We start from the raw sequence: 27,984 nt of genomic DNA, 5'->3' as shown, positions 1-27,984 counted from the left end.
GGGAGCAGGCGGGGGAGGTGTGCACCCGCCTTACGCCCGCGCCCATTGGTCGCTTGCCCCGTCCATCGGGGGGCGTGTCGCCAATTGGGGCAGTGGGGCGGGGCAGCCGCGCAGTGTGTGCCTGCGTAACGCCGAGTCACATGTTGTTTTGCTCTTCTTAGTTCAGTCACTCGGTGCGCGATGTGTTACTCACTGTGCGGCGGGGACGGCGACGAGCCCGGGTCGCCGTTGGCAGCAGCAGCAGCTCTGGCAGCGGCGCAGACCCTGAGTGCCCAGGCGTACCCCGGCACTCCGGAGCGCGGTGCGGCAGCGGGACTGGTGCGGCCCTGCGAGCCTTAGTCTCGGCCCCTCGACTTGGGGACCCCGACTCTCCGCCCAGCCAGCGAGTCCCCAGGCGCCGCCCGAGAGCCTGAGAGGCAGCAGCCGCGGGCAGCCGGGCCAGGAGGCGGCCACCGCTGCCGCTGGGCATCCTCTGGGGCCCTAGAGCGTGGAGGGCGCTGCGCACGCCTCGGCGCGGCCCCCCGCCGGCCTCTCCGAACCTTCCCCACCTCCTGGGCCCAAGGGACACGGGCTCGAGAAGACGAGCTGGGGTAGAGGGAGCCGCCCCCGCCTGCGCCCTCTCTGCTCCCCCCTGAGCCCCTTTGCACCGGGCTGGGCAGCACGGCCTGAAGTGCCCGCGATGGCGAGCCCGCCGCTGCACGGCCCCCCCGGGCCGGCGGGCAGCGACGGCCCCAACCTCAACAACAACAACAACAACAACAACCACAGCGTGCGCAAGTGCGGCTACCTGCGCAAGCAGAAGCACGGCCACAAACGCTTTTTCGTGCTGCGCGGGCCCGGCGCGAGCGGCGAGGAGGCGACAGCGGGTGGCGGTCCAGCACCGCAGCCTCCGCGGCTCGAGTACTACGAGAGCGAGAAGAAGTGGCGGAGCAAAGCGGGCGCCCCGAAGCGGGTCATCTCGCTCGACTGCTGCCTGAACATCAACAAGCGCGCCGACGCCAAGCACAAGTACCTGATCGCCCTCTACACCAAGGACGAGTACTTTGCCGTGGCGGCCGAGAACGAGCAGGAGCAGGAGGGCTGGTACCGCGCGCTCACCGACCTGGTCAGCGAGGGCCGCACTGGTGCCGGCGACTCGACCCCCTCCTCCATCACCACCGGGTCCTGCAGTGCCTCTTTGCCTGGCGCCCTGGGCGGCTCAGCGGGTGCTGATGAGAGCTACGGGCTGGTGGCGCCCGCCACAGCAGTCTACCGCGAGGTATGGCAGGTGAACCTGAAGCCGAAGGGCTTGGGCCAAAGCAAGAACTTGACAGGCGTCTACCGCCTGTGTCTGTCCGCTCGCACTATTGGTTTCGTAAAGCTGAACTGTGAGCAGCCGTCGGTGACGCTGCAGCTCATGAACATCCGCCGCTGCGGCCACTCGGACAGCTTCTTCTTCATCGAGGTGGGCCGCTCAGCTGTCACCGGCCCTGGCGAGCTGTGGATGCAGGCCGACGACTCGGTGGTGGCTCAGAACATCCATGAGACCATCCTGGAGGCCATGAAAGCACTCAAGGAGCTCTTCGAGTTCCGGCCGCGCAGCAAGAGCCAGTCGTCGGGCTCCTCAGCCACACATCCCATTAGTGTCCCCGGCGCTCGCAGGCACCACCACCTGGTCAACCTGCCCCCCAGCCAGACTGGCCTGGTGCGCCGCTCACGCACCGACAGCCTGGCTGCCACCCCGCCGGCTACCAAATGCAGCTCATGCCGGGTGCGCACGGCCAGCGAGGGCGACGGCGGCACGGCTGCGGGAACGGGGGCGGCGGGTGGAAGGCCCGTGTCGGTGGCTGGGAGCCCCCTGAGCCCGGGGCCGGTGCGCGTGCCCCTGAGCCGCTCGCACACCCTGAGCGGTGGCTGCGGTAGCCGTGTGAGCAAGGTGACACTGCCTCCGGCAGGGGGCGCCCTGCAACACAGCCGCTCCATGTCCATGCCCGTGGCGCATTCGCCCCCGGCAGCCACCAGCCCAGGCAGCCTTTCGTCCAGCAGCGGGCATGGTTCGGGCTCCTACCCACTGCCTCCGGGTCCGCACACGCACCTGCAGCATCCTCTGCACCACCACACGAGCCAGCGGCCCTCCAGTGGCAGCGCCTCAGCCTCTGGCTCCCCCAGTGATCCTGGCTTCATGTCCTTGGATGAGTACGGCTCCAGCCCTGGGGATTTGAGGGCCTTCTGCAGCCACAGAAGTAACACACCTGAGTCCATTGCCGAGACGCCCCCGGCCAAGGATGGGAGTGGGAGCGAGCTATACGGGTACATGACCATGGACAGGCCTCTGAGCCACTGTGGCCGCCCCTACCGTCGGGTCTCAGGGGATGGAGCTCAGGACTTGGACAGAGGGCTGAGGAAGAGGACTTACTCCCTGACCACACCTGCTCGGCAGCGGCCGGTGCCCCAGCCCTCCTCTGCATCTCTGGATGAATACACTCTCATGCGGGCCACCTTCTCTGGCAGCTCAGGCCGCCTCTGCCCAACCTGCCCGACATCTTCTCCCAAAGTGGCCTACCACCCTTATCCCGAAGACTACGGCGATATTGAGATTGGGTCCCATAGGAGCTCCAGCAGTAACTTGGGCACGGACGATGGTTACATGCCCATGACCCCTGGCGTGGCCCTCATGGGTGGTGGCAGTGGCAGCTGCAAGAGTGACGACTACATGCCCATGAGCCCCACCAGTGTGTCTGCCCCCAAGCAGATCCTGCAGCCACGGGCTGCTGCTGCTGCAGCCTTGCCCCCCACTGGACCTGCAGTGCCGGCACCCGCCAGTGCGGCAGGCAGGGCCTTTCCAGAGAACGGGGCCAGCTACAAAGCTAGCTCCCCGGCCGAAAGTTCTCCCGAGGACAGTGGATACATGCGCATGTGGTGTGGTTCCAAGCTGTCCATGGAGAACACCGACAGCAAGCTGCTTCCCAACGGGGACTACCTCAACATGTCCCCCAGCGACGCGGGCACTTCAGAGACCCCACCCGACTTCTTCTCAGCAGCCTTGCATGGCGGTGAGATGCTCAAGGGTGTCCCTGGCTACTGCTACAGCTCTTTGCCCCGCTCCTACAAGGCTCCCTACACTTGCAGTGGGGACAATGACCAGTATGTGCTCATGAGCTCCCCCGTGGGGCGCATCCTGGAAGAGGAGAGGCTGGAACCTCAGGCCAGTGTGGCGACCACGCAGTCGGCCAGCGCCCTCGTGGCTGGGGTCGGTGGGATTGGGCACACCCAGCCTCCTCACTCAGCAGTGCCTTCTCCAGGGAGGCTAGGTGGCAGCGGCAGTAGCCGCCCAGAGGGTTTCCTGAACCAGCGTTGCCGGGCAGTGAGGCCCACGCGCCTATCCCTGGAGGGGCTGCAGACCCTACCCAGCATGCACGAGTACCCTCTACCTTCCGAGCCCAAAAGTCCCGGAGAGTATATCAATATTGACTTTGGAGAGTCAGGAGCGCGCTTGTCACCGCCTGCCCCTCCGCTGCTGGCTTCGGCAGCCTCATCCTCTTCGCTGCTGTCTGCCAGCAGCCCAGCCTCTTCCCTGGGCTCTGGCACCCCAGGAACTAGCAGCGACAGCCGGCAACGCTCACCACTCTCTGACTACATGAACCTCGACTTCAGCTCGCCCAAGTCACCCAAACCTGGTACCCAGACTGGTGACCCGGTGGGCTCCTTGGATGCCCTCCTATCTCCCGATGCCTCCTCCCGGTACCCGCCACTGCCCCCACGCCCTGCTGCCCCCTCCTCCTTGAAGTCACAGCCACCTCCCCCACCCTCCCCGGGAGAGTTGTACCGCCTGCCTCCTGCATCCACTTCCCAAGGCCCCAGCGCTGCCTCCTCTTCGTCCTCGGAGACTGGGGACAATGGTGACTACACCGAGATGGCCTTTGGCGTGGCTGCCACCCCGCCACAACCCATCGTGGCCCCCCCAAAGCCAGAAGGTGCCCGTGTGACCAGCCCCACATCTGGCATGAAGAGGCTGAGTCTCATGGATCAGGTGTCTGGAGTTGAGGCCTTTCTGCAGGCTGGCCAGCCCCCAGACCCACATCGGGGGGCCAAGGTCATCCGTGCAGACCCGCAGGGGGGCCGCCGCCGCCACAGCTCTGAGACCTTTTCCTCAACCACCACTGTGACTCCCGTGTCTCCATCCTTTGCCCACAACCCGAAGCGCCACAACTCGGCCTCGGTGGAAAATGTCTCTCTCAGGAAAAGCAGCGAAGGGGGTGGCAGCGGTGTCTTCGGTGGGGGCGATGAGCTCCCTCCATCTCCCCACCAGCTGCAACCACAGCTCACCCAGCAGGCTCGGCCATGGACACCAAGTCAGCCTGGGGGCCTGGTTGGCTGCCCTGGGGGCAGTGGCTCTCCAATGCGCAGGGAGACGTCTGCTGGCTTTCAGAATGGCCTCAACTACATCGCCATCGATGTGAGAGACGAGCCAGGGTCCTCGCCATCCCAGCAGCAACACCCCCAATCGCAGCATCCACATCCCCAGCCAGGCGACAAGAGTGCCTGGGGCCGGACCCGTAGCCTTGGGGGTCTCATCAGCACTGTGGGGGCTGGCAGTGCTGGTGGGGTGTGTGGGGGGCCAGGCCCTGGAGCCCTGCCTTCCAACACCTATGCCAGCATCGACTTCTTGTCCCATCACCTGAAGGAGGCCACCATTGTGAAAGGTGAGACCCTTTGAACTTATGGCTGGCGGGAGGAAGGGAGGGAAAGTGGGTGAGCTTCTGTGGGTTCATTCCTCTTCCCTTTTTTGGTACCTTGACCTAAATGCCAAAAGATTGGCCCTGGCTTCTTGTTTTGTTTTACTTTTGGCTCCTGTGTCCACCTATTTCCCCAAAGACCTTGCCAAAAGCAGTCAAGTCATCTTTGAGTTGAATGTGAAGCTTCCTACTCAGGAGACTACTATTTGCTTTTTGGCCCGACATGTTTCTTCTTTCCCACAGTCCTCTTCCCGTCTGTTAACACTGGACATGCTTCCCCGGTCACCACCCGTAAGAGGTAGCAAATACAGACTTCTTGATCTGAGAGTGGGAAAGTTGTGCTAGGAAGGGCCCTGAACTTCTGACTGCTCTCTGGCTGGTAACCTTCACTTTTTGTTTTCCTGGAACCACACCCCACCTGATTCTTGCTGAGCCTAAAGTTTATAAAAACAGGCCTGAAAGTCACTTAGGAAATGAGCATCCATCTTTTGTGACTGCTAAAAGGAACAATTAACCATTTATAGTTTAAACATAAACTATAGGGGCTCTTCTCTCAGAGACATTCTTTTTTTCCTAAGAGGCTGAAATAGTAATCCTGCTGAAACACAGCTTAAAAGGAGCTCTCAAACTTGAGCTTACCTGGGAGTCACCTGGAGACTCTGCTGAAACCAGAGTGGCTGGGCTGTGTAAAGCCTTAGAGATTCTGATGCAGGGAGTATGCAGCGAGTCTGGGGTGTGGCCCAGAATGTGCTTTTCTAAGTTGTCCAGGGGTTGTGCTAATGCTGCTGGTTGGGGGACCATCCTCTGAGGACCTTGCCCCAGGTTAGACCGGCCTGAGGAGGTTTGAGGAATTACCTATTGGGCCTCACCCCAGACACACTCAAGTAAAGCATCCAGTGGGCAGAGCCCAGATATGAGCATTTTTCAGTTGCCCAGGTAATAATGTGGCACCAGGATTGAGAATCAGTGCTTTAGAGAAGACAAGTGAAGACAGCAACATGGGGCTTTTCAAGAACAATTGGATAAGATGGAGCCCCGTATGTTCTTCACATTCTCATCAAATATCCATGAGGAGAGAGAGACTGCTTGCTTTGCAGCTGGTGGCAGATCCTGTCTCAAACTTTTAATGATGAGAGGGGGGAGAGAGAGAGAAATAAAGGGGTTGAGGGTGTTTAAGCGAGTTTCTTAATTTTGTAGCTGCTTCTGTGCAGGGCTGCTAGTAAGAAAGAGGCTCTGTGGGAACCACAGAGCACATAGTAGTGGATGCCCTCCTCGATGTTTGCCTAAGGTCAGTAGTCTGCATGGGGTTTCAACAAGATGATCAAGGTGGCCTGGGGATCCATATGCCTTTTGTTCTTAAAGTAAACAGACTAGTTTAATGCTGTCTAAATGCAGCATATGTTTGATGATATCCATGGGGTTTAAAATTGTAGCTGTAGGGTAAATGCTCAGTTATTCTAATGTAAAAGAGGAAGAGCTATTTATATTTTTATTAAAACCATATGATAAAAGATAAAAAGAATCACACAATTATCAGGAGTGTGGTGTTTCAGCATCTAATTAAATCATTTGGAAGTCTTGAGAATATGTCCCATAAATGATGAATCTCAGCTGAAAGTCACTTTACCTGGAGTTACAATAAGCACTACAGGTACCCCTGAAAATAATAGCTAGTGTGTCAGAGAGTTAAGGATTAGTTGCCTTTCAAGACACAGACCGTATAAACACAGCAGCATAATTAGAATTATACACTAAAAATACACACACACACACACACACACAAATACTTATTTGGTATGCTCAAATGGGTATATGCCACAGTGAACATGAAAGTACATTTTGCTGAAATCTGATTCTGATCAGAAAAACAGTCTGAGAACATAACACCTTTTACTGCTTTTGGTGGAGTAGGCGGTTAAAACCTGGACTGGATTCAGGAGGGCCCCAGGAGTGGGTTCTTTCAGTAACAGGAGGAGTGAGCTAAAGTGTGCGTCCACAGGCCTGAAAGGATTGGAGGCCTTTTTGAGAACATGGATACATTCAGAAATGTGATTCATGTATGATATAATGCCCTTTTCAGACTGGGGAAAATTTTAAACTGCAAGAGATAAGTTTAGTTAGAGACCCGATTTAGCTTGTTTTGTTTAAGATTTCCCACCAGTATAAAATTCCTTTCAACCTATAGGATTCAGGATTTTGAAATCAAAAAAGCAGTTTGTATGTTTCATGGTGGCTGAACAAAGATGAGAGATCATTTTGGTTGCTGTTTTTCCAAAGTCTGTGGGGGCATGATGGTAAATACCCTTGTAAGAAGGAAAACGGCTCTTTTCAAGCAAAATTGATAAATGCAATTGATCCATTGTGCCAAAACCACATTTTAAAAAAGGGACCACATGCTAAATGGGCTTCTAGTAAACTCGTTTGAACACAGAGAACAGTAGAGTAGGAAACAAGATTGTGTCATCTTAATGTGGAAGCTAAATTGGTCTGTGAAGCCAGGAGAATATTTAGAAACTCAAAGTGAGCATGCACTTTACATCTACCTCGTGTATGCCCAGGGACATTTGTTTGGGGTGCTCGTGAACACAGAGCTCACAGGACATTAGTGTCCTCTGAGAAAATATTGCTGGAAGGAAGACTTACAAAGCATTTCTTTGAAGAGGAAATAAATAAAGAACTTCCTGGGTCACTGTGTGCACTGCCCTGGTTCTCAGAAGTGGCACATGTTTGTTTCCACTTGGAGCTTCTTGGGTTCTGTGTGGAAAAAGTACAGATTAATTTGGGGTCACTTGGGTAGTGTTTGGTATTTGCATAAGTGGTGATGAAGATTAAGGTTCCCGCAGTGTTTGATAGCTGTTTACAAAAGAATTGGGAGTGGAGGCGGGGTTTCAATGCTAAAGCCAATGAAAAGCTAGTACACGTTAGGTTTATGTATATAATATAAATATATTAGTCCAGAGAAAATAAAAATTTAACTCCAAAATATGTATCTCGTTTGGGAGTAGGGAAAGGTTATTTACCATCTGTTTTGTGTGTGTATATGTAGAAAAATCAAACCAATCTGCTAGCGTGTTGTTGAAGTGGAAGTATGTTACTGAATTTACTATTCTTTAAAACTGTTTTTAAAAATTAACTTTTATATATTTTTGTGTTTTGATTACAGACTGATACATATCATAAAATACACTATTTTAATACTCCTTTTTTAGTGGGATTTTTATTCTAAAATTGTTTTTTCGGTGTGTATATGGCAGATTAGATAAGATTGCCACTGAAAGCATCTGTATTTAAATTTTATTTGATAAAAGGGACTGTTTATTCATATCCTATGTGAATGGAATAAGAAATGTTTTTAATGGAACAATAGAGTTATGATTCATGTTTAAAGGTATTGCCTGTTGAAGTCTTAAAGCAAAGAACTTGAATACTTTTAGAACTCCAGTGAGATTGCTTGACAAAGCAATACCCTTTATTTTTTCTGTTTTTGCTGGCCAGCCCTTGTCATAATAAGATGATAATGTGCACTGGTGCTGCTCTTACCCTATTCCCAGGAACAGACAACTAAGGTGCTAATGACAAAGCTGTCATTTAGAATGGAAGGGCAGATAAAGTGCTTCCCAGATAAGGTCAAGTTAAAGGAGTTCATCATCACCAAGCCCTTATTTTATGAAATGTTAAAGGGACGTATCTGAGAAAAAGAAGATCAAAACTATGAACAGTAAAATGGCAACAAACCCACAACTATCAGCTGAACCTAAAAAGACAAAAGCAAACTAAGCAAATAACTAGAACAGGAACAGAATTATTACAAAAACGGAGATCACATGGAGGGTTACCAGCTGGGAGGCGGCGAGGAGGGGAGAAAATAAAGGAAAAGGTACAGGAAATAAGCATAATTGGTAGATAAAAAAAGACAGGGGGAAGTTAAGAATAGTGTAGGAAATGGAGAAGCCAATGAACCTCCATGTACGGCCCATGGACATGAACTAAGGGGGGGATGCTGGTGGGAGTGGAGGTGCAGGGTAGAGGGAAATAAACGGGAGAAAAAAAATGGGACAACTATAATAGCATAATCAATAAAATATACTTAAAAAAGAAAACACACAGAGGCTTTCATGAATGAAAGTCACATGACTTGTTCTATTTCCTTTATTGAAAGAGAAACCTTTACAAAAATAGTACTTTGCAGAAGGAAGCATGCACAGCCTGTGGAACACTAAACCAGAAATCAGGAAACCAGGTTTCTAGTTGCTGATCTTAGTGAGTCATTGTGTGACTAGATGGAAGACATTTAATCCCTTTTCTCACTTTCTCTGTCTGTAAAATGGGATAATTATAAGCCTCTCCCTTCTGTGTCACAGGGTCACTGGGAGGTCCGAGGAATAGTAAACATTAAGAGTGGTTAAGCTCTTCTAAAGAAATGTGCTAATATGTTCAGTGATGCTATTGATACTTACTACCTTGAAACTATGAGCATATATAGGAAAGACACTTTTGTAAATGGTTCTTTTAATTTTAAAAATGGAGCCATTCAATACCTTCTTAAGAAATCTTTGCCTTTTCTGCTTGATTACTGGTTCCACCTCAGTCTCCAAGAACCATTATTTTTTCTCCATCTTTATTTAACCTGAGAATTTTTTCATAGATAATTATCGATTGTAAGGAAGCACTGTTTTAAATTACATAGTAAATTAACAAGGAAAATAGCGTCATAATCCTGAAACTATACTAAGACCATACTTTTGATTTGTTTACATATTAAGAGACATTGTCAAGCCCCGAGTTTCACTCTTTGGGTTGATTTAATTAGGGTGGTCACTGCTGCACTGTTTTGATTTGTTTGGTTGTCAAACACAGCAGGAAAACCTCTAGTGTTTGGTTCTTCTGTTCTTCCACAGACCCCTTCCCCCAAAAAGAAATGTTAATAGATAATTAATGTCTTATGTTCTTTTGAACTGTTAGTATCCAAATGAAGCTCTTTCTGAAGTAGAGAACTTGGAGAAGTTTTAGTAACAGCTCAGGTATAATAGGTTTTCTGTTAGAATTCCCACTAATGCATTTTCTGTAGAAGCATAGTTCCAAGAGCTAGTTAACTTTTGGTATCAGATTTGGCAAGTGGAGAGGTTTCTTTGTTTTGTTTTTTTGGGTAGTACAGAATCAAGTGTTCCCGTTTCACCTTAGAAACTTAAGGGAAAATGTAACTTTACTCTTTTATCTGCATTGCCAAGTAGAGTGGGGGAAACACTCAGAGGGAAGCAAAGCGTTGCGCCCTGCCCCGAAGCCAGTGCTTCTCCACGGCCACTGTAGTGGTGAATTCTCTGCAGACTTGACTGCAGCCCGGAGTAGGATGTGTGTTTCAGTACAAGCTGGGCAAGGCGTTTTCATGTTGCATTTTAATAAACAGATGAAGGAAATTTCCAAGTTTCTGTAAATCAATTGATGCTATTGGTCAGTGGCAGGTTTTGTGAAAACATTGCTATCACAATTTAGATGGTAACATTTCTTTCTGTGTTAATTTTGTTAATTTGAATGTGTTCTTTGAGATTGCAATGGTTATTTTGAATTATTCCAGGTAGATTACTGTAGACAAGAGCTCAGTGGTAGATTTTTTTTTGTGAATGGGTGAAGTCATCACTTAAGGTGGAGGAAATGCTGAGGTTGATAATTGCTACTTACTTGATTTTTTTCTAGGTAGCTACAGAGACTTATATTAATTGTGCACTAAAGTAAAAGACACAGAAGTGACTAGAGGGAGTTAGAGTTAGTGTTGTGTATTGCTTGGTGGGTACAGATAATACAAAATATTTTTCTGCATTGTATTAGAATTGAATTTGTTGAATTGTGCTGAGATATAATTTGGTAAAACTTATAGGCTGCCTGTTTACACATGATAAAATAGTCAATTTAAGGATTCTAATTTCTATTGGATTAGAAAAACATTAACTTTTTACAAAGTTACTTATACATGTCCACAGACTTTATAAAATTCGATCTGGCAATTATATCTTCAAACTTGGCCCAGTTTTCTTATGCTGTCTCCATTATTTATAGCCACAGACAAGATTTATAGGATATTTTTTACTCATCATGCTGTTACTGGAATTTGGAATATTTGGTCAAATATTGTAATCCATACTATACTTTAGAGATAAATAATCACATGCATAGCACTTTGTAAACACCAGGTTTTTAGTATTGGTTTAAAGAGTATCAAATTTTCTAGAAATAAACTATTTTAGGATGGTGTAAGTGTGTGTTACTGTAGTTCTGCTCTAAAAGGCTTGTTGTGGAGGTTTTCATAATTGAAACTAAATACTAAATTCAAATACTAAAGAATGATGTGTTCTCTAATTGTGTTAAAACTTTATAACCTTAATATAATTATAGTCATACAGTTACTTTAACCTATCCATATGGTATTGATAGAAATAATTCAGTGAATGATTATGGTGTAGTATTAAATTTCAGTTTTTCAATGAGTAAAAACAGTGATTGTGATAGATTTCATTATATTAAGCGATTTGAATAGTTACCTTAAAATCCACATGTTTATGTGGAGAATGACTTATGCTTTTGCATAGCATTAATGGATAACCTATAATACAGGGTGGGACAAAAATAGGTTTACAGTGGTCTGTATGGGAACTAATATAATAATTAATACAAGAGTAAACTCTTTGTTTCACATAGTCACAACTGTAAACCTACTTCTGCCCCACCCTATATTTGTGAATGTGACATAGTGCAAATTTATGCAAATTTAGAAGTAGTTACTTAAGTCAGTCTATCGTTTGCTTCCAAATTATAAGTATAACTAACAATCCCAGAACTTGGTGGGCAATGAAGGGTTTTTGAAAGAATGCTACTGAAATTGGAGGTGATAAAAATGTAACCATTATTCTGATCAATATTAAAATATAAGAAAAAAAGAAGTACACACCCCTCTCCCCTTTGGAGCAGAAGAATTATTTAAAATTCAAAAGGTGTTTTTCTTCACTTCATAGTGTTAAGACATTTTCATAGACGTAGTATCATGTAATACTCCTAAAACCTTGTGACATGGGCAGGGCCATTTGGATTGCCATTTTTTTTTTTAATTAAACATGGAGCCTGCGGCTTGGAGAGGTCCAGGGACTTCCCCAGGATTCTGGAGCCAAAAGGAGTAGTGTTGGGCTTAACCAATTCAAAGATGCTTCCAATCCCTAGCCGGTATTCTTTATGTTATATCACATTGTCTCTAAATTATACACATTGTGTCTGCTTTGGAAGCTCATATACAATAGTTACATTAGGATTTTATTGTAGACTCTACCTTAGGCAACTTGCAAATTAACATTTTGTTTTTTATTTCATTTGGGTGATAGTTACTTAATTTCTCTTTTTTTATGCGTTATTCATTCAGAGAAAAATGGGGACATTTAATCAGAAAGACTGGACATTGAAGGAAAACCCCCTACTTTTTAAAACCAGTTTTTACACCTGACAGTTTGAAAAGCTAAAGATTTGATATTACTTTCAAGGCTCTCATTGTGTCAGTGAATTTTAGGGTCCAGGGAAGTGGTTGGTTGGTCACCTGTTCTGAGGGTCTCCTGTCTCACATCCTAGACTTCTGAAGTGATCTGCAAGGTGGAAAATTTATATTCCTTCCCCCATATTTGTTTCAGTGAAGCAACCTATATATTATATTTGATAACATACCTCTACCCCGCCCCTCCCTACCAAATACATTAAAACTCTTTCCACACAGTGTGGTGACAATCAGAAAAAAGTTTTTAAACACACACAGGTTGTTCTGAGGGAAAAGGGTTGGGAACCATTGGTATAATGTAACTTATTTTAAGGTTGTGAAAACAGAGCCCGAGGGAGGTCGAGAGTCTTTTCCAAGGTCACTGATTTAATTAGTTGGTAGAGATGTTTGTAAATATTACCAAGAAAGAATAGGGAATTCTCTGTCTCTGTGGGGTTTTTTGTGTACTGATGAATAACTTTTCTCCCAGGGTGTGGCGTGTTCCCTCTAGAACAATTTAGTATTTGGGGAAGTGGTATTCATCTGTTTATTTTGGAACTTGTTAGTAAATCCTCCCATGCGCAGACCAGGTATGCCAGTGGGCGGAAATACAGAGTGCGGAGGCCCCTAAGTAAGGAGTGTGTTGTAAGTCAGGGAAACAGGGCCACTCACAACTGTGTGTGAGCAGTGTTATTGACGAGGCCAAAAGATGAAGTTTTTTTGGTAAACACTCAAGATCATGTGCTTGTTTGTAAAAAAAAAAAAAGAAGAAAGAAAATTATTGGGATAATTCAACGTGAAAGACCTCTATTTGGGAAATGTGAATCCTTGCTCTTAGTAGATTGGTTTACGCAGGACCGCTGATCTGGTACCTAAGGGGTCAGCTTGTGTCTCAGTTGCTGCTTGAGGTGACTTTAAGAAGCATTTATTCTATGAGTACAATATCACATACTCATTATGCATAAGTCTATTAACAGTTTTTCTAAGAAATGAGTCATTAACCTATTTAATGATGAGTTTATTTGAAAACTAACCAATTGGGAATTTGCCTTAGAACCCATAAGTAAATCACCAGTTGTTGCCAGGTGTTCTGAGGAGTGGATTATTTCACCAGTGCCCTTTTTTTAAGATTTTTTTTTAACCGAGAAAAACATTTAACTGAATTTTTATATGAAGAGAGTTTTTCAGAAGGTGCTACCTTTCTACTGATATGACTATAACCCCACATTTAAAAGAGTAAAGAAGACCTAAGCAAACAAAAATTCATAAACTGTCCATATTTTTCAGAAATATAATGGGGCGTCTTGGCCTCGTGCTCGCCAAGGTTTTGTGTACATTCACCGTCCATCTCTGCTGCATCCTAGGAGAGAGTACTTCCTCCCTAGCAGACGGCAGCCTCAGGGCCCTGCGCCTGCCATGACCAGCGGTGTGCAAGAGTAATCTACCCAGTGTCTCTGTTGACAGCAGGCTTGGGATTAGAGACTGTCTGCTTTGCAGGACAAAATAGGGGAAGGCTTTTCCCTTCTATCAGGGATTAATGGAGTGATGAAACTACTCTCCAGGTTAAGAAGAAAGTTCAGAACCCCTTACAGTATTGTATTTGTTGGTCACTTACCAAGGTAGGTAGGGAAGCTGACAGGGTAAAGATTCTGATGTGCTCTCTGGGGAATATTCATAAATAAGCCCAGGAGGCTCTCGCCTGCTTGAGGTTTGGATTCCCGCTGTGAAATCTTGCCTTCCTCTGAGGACCCAGACATTGAGCACTGGCTACACTGCTCAGTGCTGGTAGGAGGAAGTCACCAAAAATAGGGACTGAAGTAAGTGGCCATGTGATATCTCTGGATTCCCAGGTCTGTTGTAGAGGCCACCCTCAAACCCATCATGTGAGTGCCTCCACCCAGCCCGGGCCCTGTCGGGGCCCACTTCACATCCTGGCAGGCCTCCTGCTTCCCTTGCCTTGTTCAGGGCTTCCAGAGCCCTTGGTGGATGGATGAATTGGGGGAAATCGTGAGGTAGGGGGAGAAGTTTGGAAATAGGCCAGGATGTTCTTACTAAATTTAAAAATGCAAATAATGCGTTAGGAATCTGGACAATAAGCAGGATTAAACAAGGCATGGATTAGAGTGTGATGAGCAGCTTGAACCTGTGGGAAGTTCACAAGTACAGGCACTAGCACTCTGGTACACTGAGGACACTGTGGGGTTTCTGAACTTGCAAGACAACAGAAATTCCTAGAAGGTGTTAGTGGCCAGTTTCTTACACCACGGCCTGGATGCATTTTAAAAAACTAAATTACTAAAGTGACTTGTGGCAATCTTATGCTTCTGTTTTAGTCTTATATGATAGTAGGTTTTAAAAATTATTTTCCAACATAAAAGTAACCTAAAATAACATTTTTGTATGTGAATAAAACAAAACAAATCTGTAAGCTCTTTATATGCTTTTCTAGTTATATAGATCAAATAAGTTTCATGAAACCTCTGCAAAAACTTTCATTACTTCACCAAGTAGACTTCTAATAAATGTGTAGTTCAATTGAAAATATTCAGGTGTGCTTTAGAAAAGTATATTAGTTGCAGATCTAATCTTTTATTTCTTTAGGATATTATAACTCCAGGAGTATAAATTTATATATAGTCAGTTTCAGAAACCTAACTTGAAGTAGTTGAGTAAACAAAAACAAATTTAAAATTTTATTAATGAATGGTATAGATATATATGCTATGAAAGTCTGACAAGCTTATACACATTAATGAATTTTAAACATTCTTTAGATTTTACTTATTTTGGCAAACTTTTGAAATAAGCATTTTCTTTTAAAGTTAAACATTTACATAGCTTCCAAATGACATTTTGGTGTTAGGGTCATACCAAAATATTAAAGGTGCTGTAGAACTGACTCATCATAATTCAGTTTTACTCCTTATCGTTATTTACTGTTTAGCTTATCAGTAATGCTGGTTTATTAGTAGTCTTAGTTCCAAATGAAATAACCACTGCAGTAAAATATCCAAGTTTCCCCAGCATGGAGCGTTTAATTAAGTTTCTGGAACGACTTTGGGTGATAAGCATTCATCTTCACAACTCGAGTACCTGCAATTCAGTTGGAGCGTTCAGGAGTCATGGGGTCTTCAGCCATTTCCTAAAGCTGGGAGATGGTTGGGGTTTAAGCCAGCCAATTTACTGAGAAGTCTTTGTGTATCAGCACAGGGGTAGGTGAGCTGGGGGGTTATGGGAAGATGCGAGACAAGCCTCTGTCCACTCGGCACCTTTGTAGTCAACTTGGACAGCACCCGACTCAAGCTGTTTTCTGGGCAGCCACTGTGAGCCCTTCACTGGGCACCCACTCTTCAGGCATCCTTGGCAGAAGACAAACAATGGGGTGTCCCTATTGGGGCTGTGGGTGCACTTGCTGGAAAATTCTGAAGGAACCACTCAAATGTTTAGCATACTTCCTACACAGACTCAGGGTGCATTGGAAGAGGCTGAGATTTATGGATTAGTTTTCTTCTCTGAGAAACTATCAGTTTGATTTTGCTGGGGTCCCAGCTCCTTGGGGTCAGCCTGCTCTAAGCTCTTGCAGCCTTGCCTCATGACTGTTCCAGTGTTTCTCGTAGTGCCCAGTCTTTGTTGGCAGTGGTGGTATCCCAGAAACTTCTCAATGCTGGGTTATCAGTCCCTTTTCTTGTGCATTCTGAGTCTGTTCTGCTCACCCTTAACTATTGCTTTAGAAAGATACTTCCTCTTTAATCTGTATGGTATAAATTCTTCCTGTGGGCTCATCCCTTCTTTCTCTGTGCATTCAGAGCTGCACATGTAAGAAAGCTTGCACTGAAAATGGGTTTAATATGCTGCTTGCACACAACTGTGCCTTTCCACAAAAAGTAAACATTTATATTTTACTTAATATTTTTTATAAGAATCTATAAACATTTAATATAATCTTTGTTCTTTTTATATTTTATGCTTTAAAATTGCTTAATTTTGAATCATCCTAGTAATTTCCAAGTAGAATTATGTTTTCTTTTTTTTTTTTAAGATTTTATTTATTTTATTTTTAGAGAGGGGAGAAAGAGAGAGAGAACCATCAATGTGTGGTTGCTGGAGGCCGTGGCCTGCAACCCAGGCATATGCCCTGACTGGGAATTGAACCTGCGATGGCTGGTTCGCAGCCCACACTCAATCCACTGAGCTACACCAGCCAGGGCATAGAATTATGTTTTCTTAAGAAACACCTATAGCAAACAATGTTCAGGTAGTTCTGAAACCTTTTTTTAAAACAGTGTATCCTGTCCTTTTTACAGATATCCATGATCTGTCCAGGAAAGCCCCCTTCTCCTCCTGTGCAGAGGAGGCCTCCTGGCCCCCAGCAGCCCCCTCCACTCATAGCACCTCCTGTTCTGAAAACCTGCCGCTGCGGGACGCCCTGCCCTCCGCCACAGCGGCCACTGTGGTCGGAGCAGGGCAGTCCCATCTGGTGGGGCAGCTCTGTGTTACCAACCCGTCAGGCTGATGGAGTCGGTTTCAGGTGAGTTTCCTGTCGTTCTTACCTTTTACCACCTTTTATCTGTTCTTTCCAGAAAAAAGAAACAAACAAACAAACAAAAAAAACGACAGGAACTTCACTTAAGGGCTGCTTGGGAGGGTAAAAGAGTGGGCTGTGGGGCAGGAGGGATGAGCAGAAAGGGTTAGGTACCCCTTCACCTTTCAAATTCAACCACATTGTTTAGTTTTCATCACAAAGAGGCCACTTGTTACATGCTAAATACTTTTAAAAAATATTTCACTCATTTGAAATATATTAAAGTACAGGCTAGTAAACCTGTGTAATGAGTGGTGTGCAAAGGCCCTGGGGCAGAGCATTGATCGTATGTTCAGGACAAGAAGTAAACCCATGTGGCTGACAAAGAGGGATATGGATGAGAGTCCAAGTGAAGTGAAGGAAGTAATGGGGGCCATATGGAGCCTGGTCAGTCGTTGTAAGGACGTTAGTTCATATTGAACAGCGTAAAAGAGAACTGCGGTCTCTTTGGAACGATACATAGAGCATTTTAAAACTTTTCTACTGGAGTCATCTCATTCTGTCACAGTGCCTCTTTACTTAGTGAGGTATGTGTCTGCCTTTCCATTTCTTTCTCAAAAATAATACATAAGATGTTAAAAAACCTAAGAGTTTTCTAGTGGATTGAAGATACTGAGATGTAATTGAAGTAGGGAAGGCAGCCAGAAATTTTCACAAGATAAACAACAAAATCAAAGTGTGTGTAGTCATAGAATTGCATACCTGATTATACAAACATACTCATAAAGCACCTTGTAATCTGTAAAACATTATAAAATAGCATTTAATCCTCAGAACCTCCTTTGTTATTATTATTATTATTTTTTTTTTAAGGAAAAGCCCCAGAATGGGGAGATCTAACCTCGGGTCTGTCGAGGCCATGCTAGGAGGCCTCCTGTTCCCTGGTTCTGTGTCTTCTGTGTAACACAGTGCCTTTGTGTGTGTGTGTGTGTGTGTGTGTGTGTGTGTGAGAGAGAGAGAGAGAGAGAGAGAGAGAGAGAGAGAGAGAAGTTGGGGAGGGAGGGAGGGAAATCCTAGGACAAACCCTGGACAAATCTCTTGGAGCTGTGTGGCCTCTCACTTCTAACTCTCCCTGACCCAAGGTTTTCAAATATTCTGCCTTCCTGTAAGGAATTCTAAATTCAGACTATAAGAACAAATTGATTTGATGCTTCAGCTGGTTTGGAAACTAAAATAATTGGTTATTTATTAGTCTATATACGTATTTCATAGAAATCCCACCTTAAAAAGGCTCTGGTGGAGTGAGTTTGGAGCTAAGGTTGTAAAATTTGAGAACTGCTGGTTCGCTGCTTGTAAAAGACCCTGCTCACCTTTTAGCCTGTCTGTGAGGAAAATACACATTTAATAAATGGATTTGGGTCAGTTATGTCTCTTATCTGCACCAGAGGAATTTAAATGTCATTCTCTATTTTGGTGCATCTTTGTGTATAAGCCAGAGAAAACAGAAAAGCAGTGCCCTGTGGCCCTGACTAACCAGAGCCCAGCTAGTTGATGACCCATCATGTGGGCTGGGCACATGCGACATGAAGAGGAATTTACGCATTCTCTTTCGGTGCAGCTGCCTGCCCAGGGACACATGGGGCCCCTGTGCAGGCGTTTTGTCCCGTCCACAGGGTGTGAAGAAAGCAGCTAGGCAAGGCACTCTGTGCAGTGTTTGAGAACTATTAGCTTTACATGGCCTAGAGTTACCCCCAGACAAACAATTCTACTTCTGTTCTGCTCCTCTCCCATTAAAACAAGTTTATTCATTTTATTCTGGGAACTATTTGCCATTGTTTTTGTGTATTCATCAGTTGTTTATGTGCTGCTGAATTTGCAATTGTTCGTGATGTCATTCATGGATATAATTTTGAATGAAGAAAAAGCTGCAATGGCAAATGTGCTCAGAGATACCATGGCTGTGGCTCCACAAATTAGCCTGAAGAACAGGGTGGGAGGAGCCAGCTTTCCTTGGCAGCGAAGGGCTGCCGGGGCTTAAGAAGTCTTTGTAGTTCAAAACAAAACATGTGGTTACATGTGTATATCATTTAAAGGTGCACGAAGAAAGCAAAAGGATCCAGCTACAAGATCATGTCATGCCAGTAGCATGTGCTTCGTGGAATATGAAAAAACATATATGAATTGTTTTTTTAAATTTATTTACAAATTTTTTATTTATAAATTTTATATATAGACTTTCATTTGGTAGTTTCACAGTGGCCCAGTGAAAAATTCAGGGCAGGAGGCTAATGTTCCCATTTTCATAAGAGAGAACAGGCTGGTATGGTGGCTCCTGGGCCCCAGGATCCTGAAGCTGGTGGGGCCCGTGGCTTTCCACACCCACGGCTTCATGAGCCATGGAACTGGCATGTGGTTTTAAGGTGTGAGCACAGCTTGCCCTGAGTCATTCCTAAGCTCCTAGGAATGCTTTTGTGGTGGCTGATTGTGGGATGAGTACTGTGACCTGTGCAGGGACAAAGAGAATGTGCACTTCCATTCCCGAGTAGGGTTTGACCTTGAGCTTTGACCTTACTGGTAGATCGTAAAGTGTGCCCATTTGCGCAAGGGCTTTTAAATTAAATACAGTTTTCCTCTGAAGAGACAAAGCTAACATCCTGTATTACACAGATGTTACAGACCATACTTCCGGAGGGAATTTACCTACATTTTAGAAGCAGAGGCTGCTCAGGCCACTGTGTTTGTGTCCAGTGGAAGCTCAGTATCTGGAAGGATTAGCTTTCTCACTGGCTTAGTGGGGTGGGGACTAGGGGGTGCCAGTGGATTATACAATTCTTCTCTTTTTCTTTAATCATTTTTCTCTCCTATAATGAAAGACAAGGACTTCACTGTACCTATTTTTAAATTACTGCATTTTTGTTAAAAATATGAAACCCAGACAGTATTTTAGAATCTCAAGGGTATATACCTTCTTAAGTATACTTGTAAGTATGTTCTTATTTCAGAAAATGCTTATTTCAATTTCAATGGTAAAAACAAAAAGAATTGAATCATAAAACTAAAACAAAAAAATAGCAACTCTTAAACATTTAAACATTTGAAAGAAAGAAAGGTTCATTTGTAATGATATATAATAACAAGCTACTGGAGATGGATATATTTTGAATAAACTGTTATGGTACCTTACCTTAATTGCATAAAAAAATTTAGGCTTCAGAACTTCAGATATAAGAAACACAAACATTTTTATAGTGTAAATAAAAATACATATTTTTACATCAGTATAAAATCATAAGTATAATGTTAAATCTAAGGTAAAAATTATATTGTACATAAGATATTTACAATTTTGAGGCAAGCTATTACTTAGCCCAAATATACGTATTGTTTTATACAGAAGAAACATAATTCTTATTATATTCACATTTTCAAATGACCTGAGAAGGAAAAGATTTGGACCCTTTTGAATTGCAGATCTAATATGTGTAATTTTGGCCTCTGTTAAAGTTGTGAGAGTAGTAGTGTGGGGTGTATTTAGTAATAATCAGAGTTATTCAGACTTTTGTATTATGCATGAAAAACAACATAGAAGAACCATAGGTAAGGGAAAGTAATTCCAAAAGTGTGCCGGCTTCATAAATGGTTTCATGACTTGCTTTCTCATTTTCAGTAGGGTCTGTAACTGGATAGCATGGTTTTTAGTAGATAGTATTGCATTTCTAAAGTACGTAAGCTTGCAGATAATTTTCAAAGGGAGTATCAATTAGTCTCTAGGTGTAACATAGAGATGGAAATATACAGTGTTATTTTTGACAAATTAGCTGTTCTTTCTTCTCATTGTCTTCCTTATGTCATGAGCCATACAGTCTCTGTCACAACCACTCAACTCTGCTATTAAAGTGTGAAAGCAGTCATATGCAAATGAATGAGCATGGCTGTGTTCCAATAAAACTTTATTTGCAGAAACAGGCAATGGGCCAGATTTGACCGTACTTTGCTGACCTCTGTTTTAGAACACCACTGTCATGTAAGATCTTTTCTCTTGGGCCTCAGACAGTTCTAAAGTTTTGCTTTCCTTTAGTAGATTTTTTTTAGCCTTTCTGACTATAGGAAATGGCATAAACAGCATGGGTTTTTGTTTCAAATTAATTCAATAAAGCTTTGTAAGGACCAAACATTATTCCAGATGCTGGAGACAGGCATGGTCCAATTCCTTGACTGGCAGAGGAGACGGACACACAAAGCACAAATTCATCATCTATGCAGTGTTTTGTGTCATTGGGGAGAATTTTGTAAAGAGCTAATAGTACCTTGAAAATGTTTAAACTCTGAGCCCCAGGCGAAAATTTCAGACTTCCGTCCCCTCTCCTCCCCTAGCCCCATCCCTTTCCTTATTTGCAGAAATTGACAATGATGGCCCCAGGTGGAACAGTGAGAAACTTCTGGGGAAGTTAAGGGCTCTCTCCTTTCCTGCTGATCATCTTCAAGGCTTTGGGCAAATCACTGATATGCTCCCTCACCTGGATTCTACCTAGAAAAGACTAACATTTTATAATTAAAGAAGAGTCCACCAGAGATTCAGGGGGAATTTTTGCCTCTTGGGTGTTTGTGTTGAAAAATAATAGTGTTTCTCCTATGATGCTAAACACTGCTGTTGCAGGTACGGTGGGAAACCCTTGCCATTGAGTAGCTTTTTAATAACAAGCATGTAAAAGAAACAAATACTTAAGAATTCTGATATAATATTGCCTAAAGCTCTATAGAGGTGGCTGTGGGTGAAACTTTGACTATGTGGAGGAAATTTAAAGGGCAGTAGTTAACAGTCCAAGAGGCCTGGTTACTTTAGTCTTTGGTCTTTAGTCTTTGTCTGATTAAGACAAAGTCTTATGTGGAGGAATAGGTACCTTTTATTAACCCCAGCCTTATATGAAAACTAGATTTTCTCATTGTCTCATTCTGTTTCATGTTGTGTCATTAACATCAAGTTACAACTTGATGCTAGAAAATTTCTTTAATAACAAACATTTAGAATGAAATGATTTTAATTGCCAATGGAAATGATGAGCTCATATAAAAGAAAGTTTTAAATCTTTCACAAGTAGGGTTGGTAAAGTAATTTACTGCCTCTGATTTGTCCTAAAGAACTTGTTCTTCCATATTTTCCTTTGAAAAGGAAAAATATTTTTTTTCCAGTTTTAAAAAGTTCCACTAACTGTTTTTCTTAGAATCTCTGGCTTGTTTGTTATCACACCCAACCTTAAGTTGGTTTTTTTTTTTGCTTGTATATTCTAAGAATATTTTGCTTTGAGTAAAGTGATGAGATAGTGAATTATCAGGTTTATTTTTCTAGGAATTTCTCATGTAACTGAAAAGTTTGTTTTTTTCTGCGTAATTCTATGTCTAACACAAAAGGTCTAAATGGGCCTGAAGGACATGTTTTGACTCACAAGAGTTTATTTCTTAATCATAATTGCTACAAAATTTTTTTTATTTTAAGTGTATTGTTTCATTTTGTCATGCAAATCAATGTCTGTAGCATTCTTAATTCAGATATGCCTGAAAATGTTCCTGAATGGATTTGTACTCTCTTTGTCCCAGTGCTGCTTACTGAAGGCCCGTGAGGCGCTGTACCCTTCAGCAGTGCCATGGAGCCTCCATGGGACTCTGTCTTCGTGAGGCTTCACGTGAAACTCTGCACTGAGCTCTAGGGGGCCTGTGTGGAGCCTTACATGGGACGGAATGTGGGCTCTATCTGGATCTCTACATGGAGCCCTGCATAGGACTATACGTGGAGCTCTACGTGGAGCTCTGTTTTCTAGACCTGACGTTTCACTGTATTGTCCACTAATATGATGGGAATCATGGAGCCCAGCACCCAGGTGGTGTGGATGTTAGTGTTTTGACATTCGTGTGTCTGGGGCAAGGGAGCTTTCTCACTTGTTTTAATGACAAAGTTTTTCAGTGTCCTTCCTCCCTCCTCTCCTCTCTCCCTTCCCCTTCCTTCCTTATAAAATATAGTATATTGAAGGCCTGGTCTTTACAGGACCCCACCTTTACTCTAGTCATTTGCATTCTGATTGCTCTTTAAAATGGAGTAGAAAAGAGGTGGAATTATCAGTAGTCTCCATAGTTGTGATAACATTATGATAACTGACACATGAACATCATTTGTCATATGCGACAGAGCAGAAGATTACAGTAATGGGGAATAGCTATCCTGCATGACCTGTCATGTGGAACAACTTCAGTCTCTTTTACTGAAAGTTTTGTTTTAAATCAAATGACTCTAGATCAGTGCTTCTGTGAATGGGATTCTTTACAAAGCAATGTCTAAGCTGCAGAATTATACTATGTAATTATATGACAAATTCAATGAGTATCAATAAGTTTATTTTTAGATTCATTACCTCTAGGAGCAGAATTGGTGTAGGTTGTACTGTAATTGCATTCATGAGCAACACATGCTTCTTGCTGTATTTCTTTTTTGTTTTGCTGCTGCAGCTAACATATTCAAAGAATGTCTCCCATCTTAATGAATATTCAGTGTGGAGTGATCCTAAAATTAATCATTTGTTCTTTGCTTCTACTAGAATTAATATAGATAATAAAATAAATAAAATTTTGCTGAATCTCATCATTAGGAAGCATAAATATTTAAAGGTTGAATTTGTTAGATCAGTGGTATTAAAAGACATTTTTTTTACCTAGTCTGGATGAGTTGATAAATTTTCAAGGGGAGGGATAATTTAACTTACTTTAAAAGTAAGTAAATAAAAAGGCAAAAGCATGCTCACCTTCCTAAGTTCCAGTTCCTAAAAGGATGGAGGAGTGACACAAAGGGAGGCGTTTCCAGTGGCCTCCAGACCTGGGTTTGGTGTCTGGATGCCCTGTCTGAGTTCCAGAGCCTTAGTGACAGCTCCTGCTAGTGCTGTGAGCCCAGGCATCTTTCCTGAGTAGTTCCCACACCACCTTTTCCTTTTCCTTTGGCTGGTTCCCTCCTTGTGGTCCCAGTTTAGAGTCTTGCTGGCATGCGCAGCAGAGTTACACCCAGCTCATATTGGAAACGGTGCTTTAGATCTCAGTGGAGGTATATATCTTCTGTTCCGGCTTTCTTTCCATAACATTACAAAATTGTTGTTAGGTTTCTAAAACATACCCTTCTTTTTCTCTGTGCATTCTCTATTTACCTCCCATAGGTTTTTGTTGGAATCCTTTTGCTTAGCAAGACATAGTCATCTTAGTCCAATTTGGAGGTATTCACACCCTTTTCCTTGCTTTCCTTCTTTTGCATTTCAGCAAGGATTGTTTTTGATGGCTAGCTCGATTTCTGTTTGGTGCGGGTACTTCACCTGAGGGAGGATGGCCTTAGTCGGTGCACAGGTGTTTCAGTGGCAGGCTGCTGGGGGTGTGGATTGAAGTTCCATGGGACATGAGTAGGCCCACAGGTCTCAGCTCTTTCCCTTTGCTGTGATGTGAGACATCCATGGAAAGCAGTTGTTTTATAACCTAATAGGAGATAGGTTGTGTTCACATTGTGTTTGCTCTAGTGCACATCTCTATATTTAAAAATGTGTTTGAAGTACTGCACACTTCACGCCCAAGCAGCTGCCTGAGCTGGTGGCCATTCTCCTTCTGGTCCCCTTAGCCCAAGCCCGTTTGCTCCTGTCCCAGGTGCCATGAACAGATTCCTTCCCCGTGATTAGTGTGTATGTGAGTGCGTTTATGAGTGTGTGTGTGCTCAGTCATCAGAGGCTTTCCCTGGCCCATGTATGGGCTCCATACAGGCCTGGGGCTCCATAGAGGCCTGGGGCTGCTTATCCTCCCTTTGGAATTGGATTCCTGACTGTCCAGACATTAAATTGCATCACTGGGTCCCCGACAGCCCTCACTTCTGTTGTGCCTTTTGGAATAGCTTTCTCCTTTGCTGGTAACCACAGCCTGGCAGCCCTTCACAATCCAGGCATTTCCGGAGTGCTGCACACATTTCAAAGGGCTGCTTTCACTCCCTCCCAAGAGAAGAGTTGTCATGGGACTCCCACTGGTGGGAATTCTCTCTCACTCATCAATATCCCATGTGCCTCAGTGAGGCCCTGCACCGGAGTAGAATTTTTTTTAAATCTTGAAAGATTATTGCATGAATAAATGCATGAATGATTTCTTCGCCTTTATCAGCTCTTTTCGTTCATAATGCTAATGCGTAGAAATTAAGGTTTTGATAATTGTACTTTAGAAAATAAAATTACATGTTCAAATTGATGAGTGCTCACGAACATCTAATGATAGGACTTGTTTCATAGCAACAAAGTATCCTTGAAAACGGAGTGAAAACGGCTGTGGCCCTGTGAGTTTGCAGATGAGAATGGAAAGTAAATTTCCAGCAATAATTAGTCCCCCCATTTATATGACTGTGTTTTAAGTTTGGGAAATTAAAGAACTTGTTTTGCTGTTTTCAAGATAATGGGTGTAGAGTTAACAGGAGACAATTTAGCTAATCATTAGTGTAAAAATAAAATACACTGTGAATAGAAATCTTTCTGTAAGTATATCCACAGGGTCTGGATTACCTTCTCTGGGGGCTGATGATGGGATTTGTCTCACAGTCAGGGCCTCAGGAACAAAATGCAGTCATTTCGGGGGCAGAGGCAAATCCAGGTGGATTTTAGCAAGCACCTCCTTTTTTAGGGATCTGGACGTCATTCAGATTCTCACTGCAGTTTCTTAGAACTGGAAATCACAGTGACTGAATGAAACAGCTGGAGGACACATCTTTCCTTCAGAGGACATTTTGGGTCCTGTTTTTTGTTAGGTGTCATTTACAGAATAGTTTATCTATTAAAGTTTTTGAAGGGCCCTAAGTAAGGCTTTTTAAAAATAGTAAGATACACTAAGCACTGCCTCAAAATGTCACATTGTAGGGAGATTTTAAAAAGTCATGAAAAGATGCAGTATTTCCATTGCATGTTGATAGCACCCTGTCTGTTCAGATTTTGTTTTTTGGGTCACACTCACACAATGCGGTCAGGGCTTCCAGTTTGTACCGGGGAGCTTCCGGGTGTGCAGAGCCCAAGTGGTTTCACACGCTCACTCCACTCCCCATTGTGGGACACACTGGAAATTTCTCTCTTACTGGGATCTGTGTTCTGAACTCAAGATGAACAGAAAAGAATGAGATTCACAAAAAAGTAAACCAGAGAGTGTGGTGAGCATCTAGAGTAGAATTCCTATGGATCAGAAATACGTGTTACATAAGTGCGCCTGCAAGGAAGAAAACGTCCCTGATTGAGATAGGGTGTGACCCACAGTGCTCACCTGTAATCTAGTAGCTGTAGTTACGGAGAGTGGTGAAATGAATGACTTGGCATTTTTGTTAAAGAGCCTAGAAGCTTTTTTTTTTAAAAGGTAATATACTGTGAAATGTCAAAGTCTGTCCCTTAAAGAAGGGCTACTTTAAGTAAGGGTATGTTGGAAACTGGAAAAAGTTAAAGGAGTTATTCTTCAGCCTGGAAGGGGGGTGGCTGTTAGCACTGGTTGGGGGTCCCACAGCCATGTCTCCACTATGCTCAGCATGAGAGTGCATTACTTAACCTGGAGCATGGGGAATGTGGGGAGATGAAGGAGGCTATATAGCCGAATGTGTCATTGCGGGAACTTTTTGAAATCTTGGGTTGTTTTAGGAATAGAATAGATTATCCAATCGGAAGTGTTTTTTTGAGGGCAGAAACATGGACTCATTACTTCTCCCACTTTCTTACTATAATACATATTTACGCAATCGGGATAGTTTACAGTGTACTTTCACACGTGTTTTCTCATCTTCTCAGCAGCCCTCTCAGCAAGGCAGTGGGGCTTTTTCCCCTCGAAGAATGATGATGTGGGCAGTTAGAGAGGCCATCGTCAGGTCGCATGATTCCTTTTTGTTAAAGGGGAGATTATGCCTCTGTCTCTTGTTCAGTGGAATGACTCAGAAAAGCACATGCAAAAATTCTCAGTTTTCTTAAATTGAAAATACAAGCTTCACTGTCACTCTCACTCTAATAGTGCTGCCTCCAGGGAAACTGAATAGGTGTTTACCCATCACACTTGTTTCTGGAATGGGGAATGAATAAATGGTTGCTTCCCAAAGTGCATTATTTTATGAAAGTCACACAGATCAGAAAAGTGGGTTAAAGACGGATCTTTTCGCTAACTCTGAAGATTGCTGTGTTCTCCCAACAATCACTACTGACTTATTTCTTTTCTTTTTCAGAGTGAAGATCTGCCTGGCTTTATTACCATGATATCACCCATCAGAGAATCACATTAAAAGAAGAAGCTCAGCATTTTTCTTTTAAATTTGAAGCTGCTTACCATTTTTCTTTTGGATCTGAGCAATTACTTTGTTTTGAAATATCTGTGACTGTATTAGACATGGAACCAACAAGGCAAGAATACCTGCCTCGCTCTCTTGTTTCCATAGGGGGCATTCACCCTTGTGCAGTTTGTGTTGTGTTTAGTTTTGTTTTGTTTTTTCTTAACACAATTGCCGAAGAAGTTATTCTCAAGAAAATTAGTTGTTTTCATTGGCCCTTTAAATTGTGGCCAGTGTCTTAATTTCTTCCTACTTTCATTTTGGCAAAGCAAATTTGTCCCTCAGCATGTTAGGAAATACTACCAATACCCATTCAAGTGGTAAAATCTGGCATTTACCGGCATACACTCAAAACTACCACAGTGCTACCTCAGTTCCAGGTAAAGCCGGATTTGCATGGTTGGGGGCCAGTAGGACCTCCTGTGTTTCTCTGCTGAATGTGGCACAAGTGTGGTCATCAGCCTTATTAAACTGGTTCCAGTACACAGCTGCTTGTTGGACTCCCATCCAGGTACCTGCGTGTTTACTCACAGACAGAGCCCAGTGTGGGACTGACATTTCTCAATGGAAATGAAATTTGAGGTTGGACTTGGAAGATGGATTAATAATAATTATATGTAACTGAAGCAACCTACTTTTGAAAATCATCAACTGTATTGGGTAGTGGGGGTGGGGGGCGGGGTGTGGGGAAGGGGTGAGTATCTCTTTTTACCTTTAACAGACTTGTTTAATCTTCTCTATGTAGATATTTATGTAGGTACTTCAAATTGCAAAGCCTTTGATCCTATTTACAAGCTCAAATGTCTCTGCTATCCTTAATCTTGAGCTTGCATTTCTTTAACCAAAAATTCACATAGGCATGCTAGCAATTTAAGGGTGGTCACCAGCTTAGCAG

The 27,984-nt window shown here is 43.8% G+C and overlaps 1 protein-coding gene and 1 long non-coding RNA gene across 3 annotated transcripts in view; one reads left to right on the top strand and one right to left on the bottom strand.

Annotated features, from left to right (window-relative positions):
- Positions 1 to 5,429, bottom strand: part of LOC123807406 — a 50,621-nt gene extending 45,192 nt beyond the window's left edge. Inside the window, exon 1 of the long non-coding RNA XR_006783646.1 lies at positions 5,355 to 5,429. This is a non-coding gene — a long non-coding RNA (uncharacterized LOC123807406). The remainder of the gene's footprint in view (positions 1 to 5,354) is intronic.
- IRS2 (insulin receptor substrate 2) lies at positions 166 to 27,751 on the top strand. Of its 2 annotated transcripts, XM_045821206.1 has the most exons (3): positions 166 to 4,682; positions 16,527 to 16,750; positions 26,988 to 27,751. In XM_045821206.1, exons 1-2 carry the CDS (start codon positions 680 to 682, stop codon positions 16,733 to 16,735), a joined length of 4,212 nt encoding a protein of 1,403 aa, XP_045677162.1. In that variant the 5' UTR covers positions 166 to 679; the 3' UTR covers positions 16,736 to 16,750; positions 26,988 to 27,751. The 2 variants fall into 2 exon arrangements, with proteins under 2 accessions (XP_045677162.1, XP_045677163.1); XM_045821207.1 differs by lacking the exon at positions 16,527 to 16,750.
- Positions 27,752 to 27,984: the final 233 nt, after the last annotated feature.

This window comes from Phyllostomus hastatus, unplaced genomic scaffold, assembly GCF_019186645.2.
Source record: "Phyllostomus hastatus isolate PE091 unplaced genomic scaffold, TTU_PhHast_1.1 phas_scaffold_46, whole genome shotgun sequence".
In the NCBI taxonomy this organism is placed as follows: Eukaryota; Metazoa; Chordata; class Mammalia; order Chiroptera; family Phyllostomidae; genus Phyllostomus; species Phyllostomus hastatus.
This window is presented reverse-complemented; position numbering and strand designations above follow the sequence as displayed.

Coding starts and splice junctions, on each gene's coding strand:
- IRS2 (XM_045821206.1), top strand. CDS start 680: ATGGCGAGCCCGCCGCTGCACGGCCCCCCCGGGCCGGCGGGCAGCGAC. Junction 4,683..16,526: donor GGAGGCCACCATTGTGAAAG/GTGAGACCCTTT, acceptor TCCTTTTTACAG/ATATCCATGATCTGTCCAGG.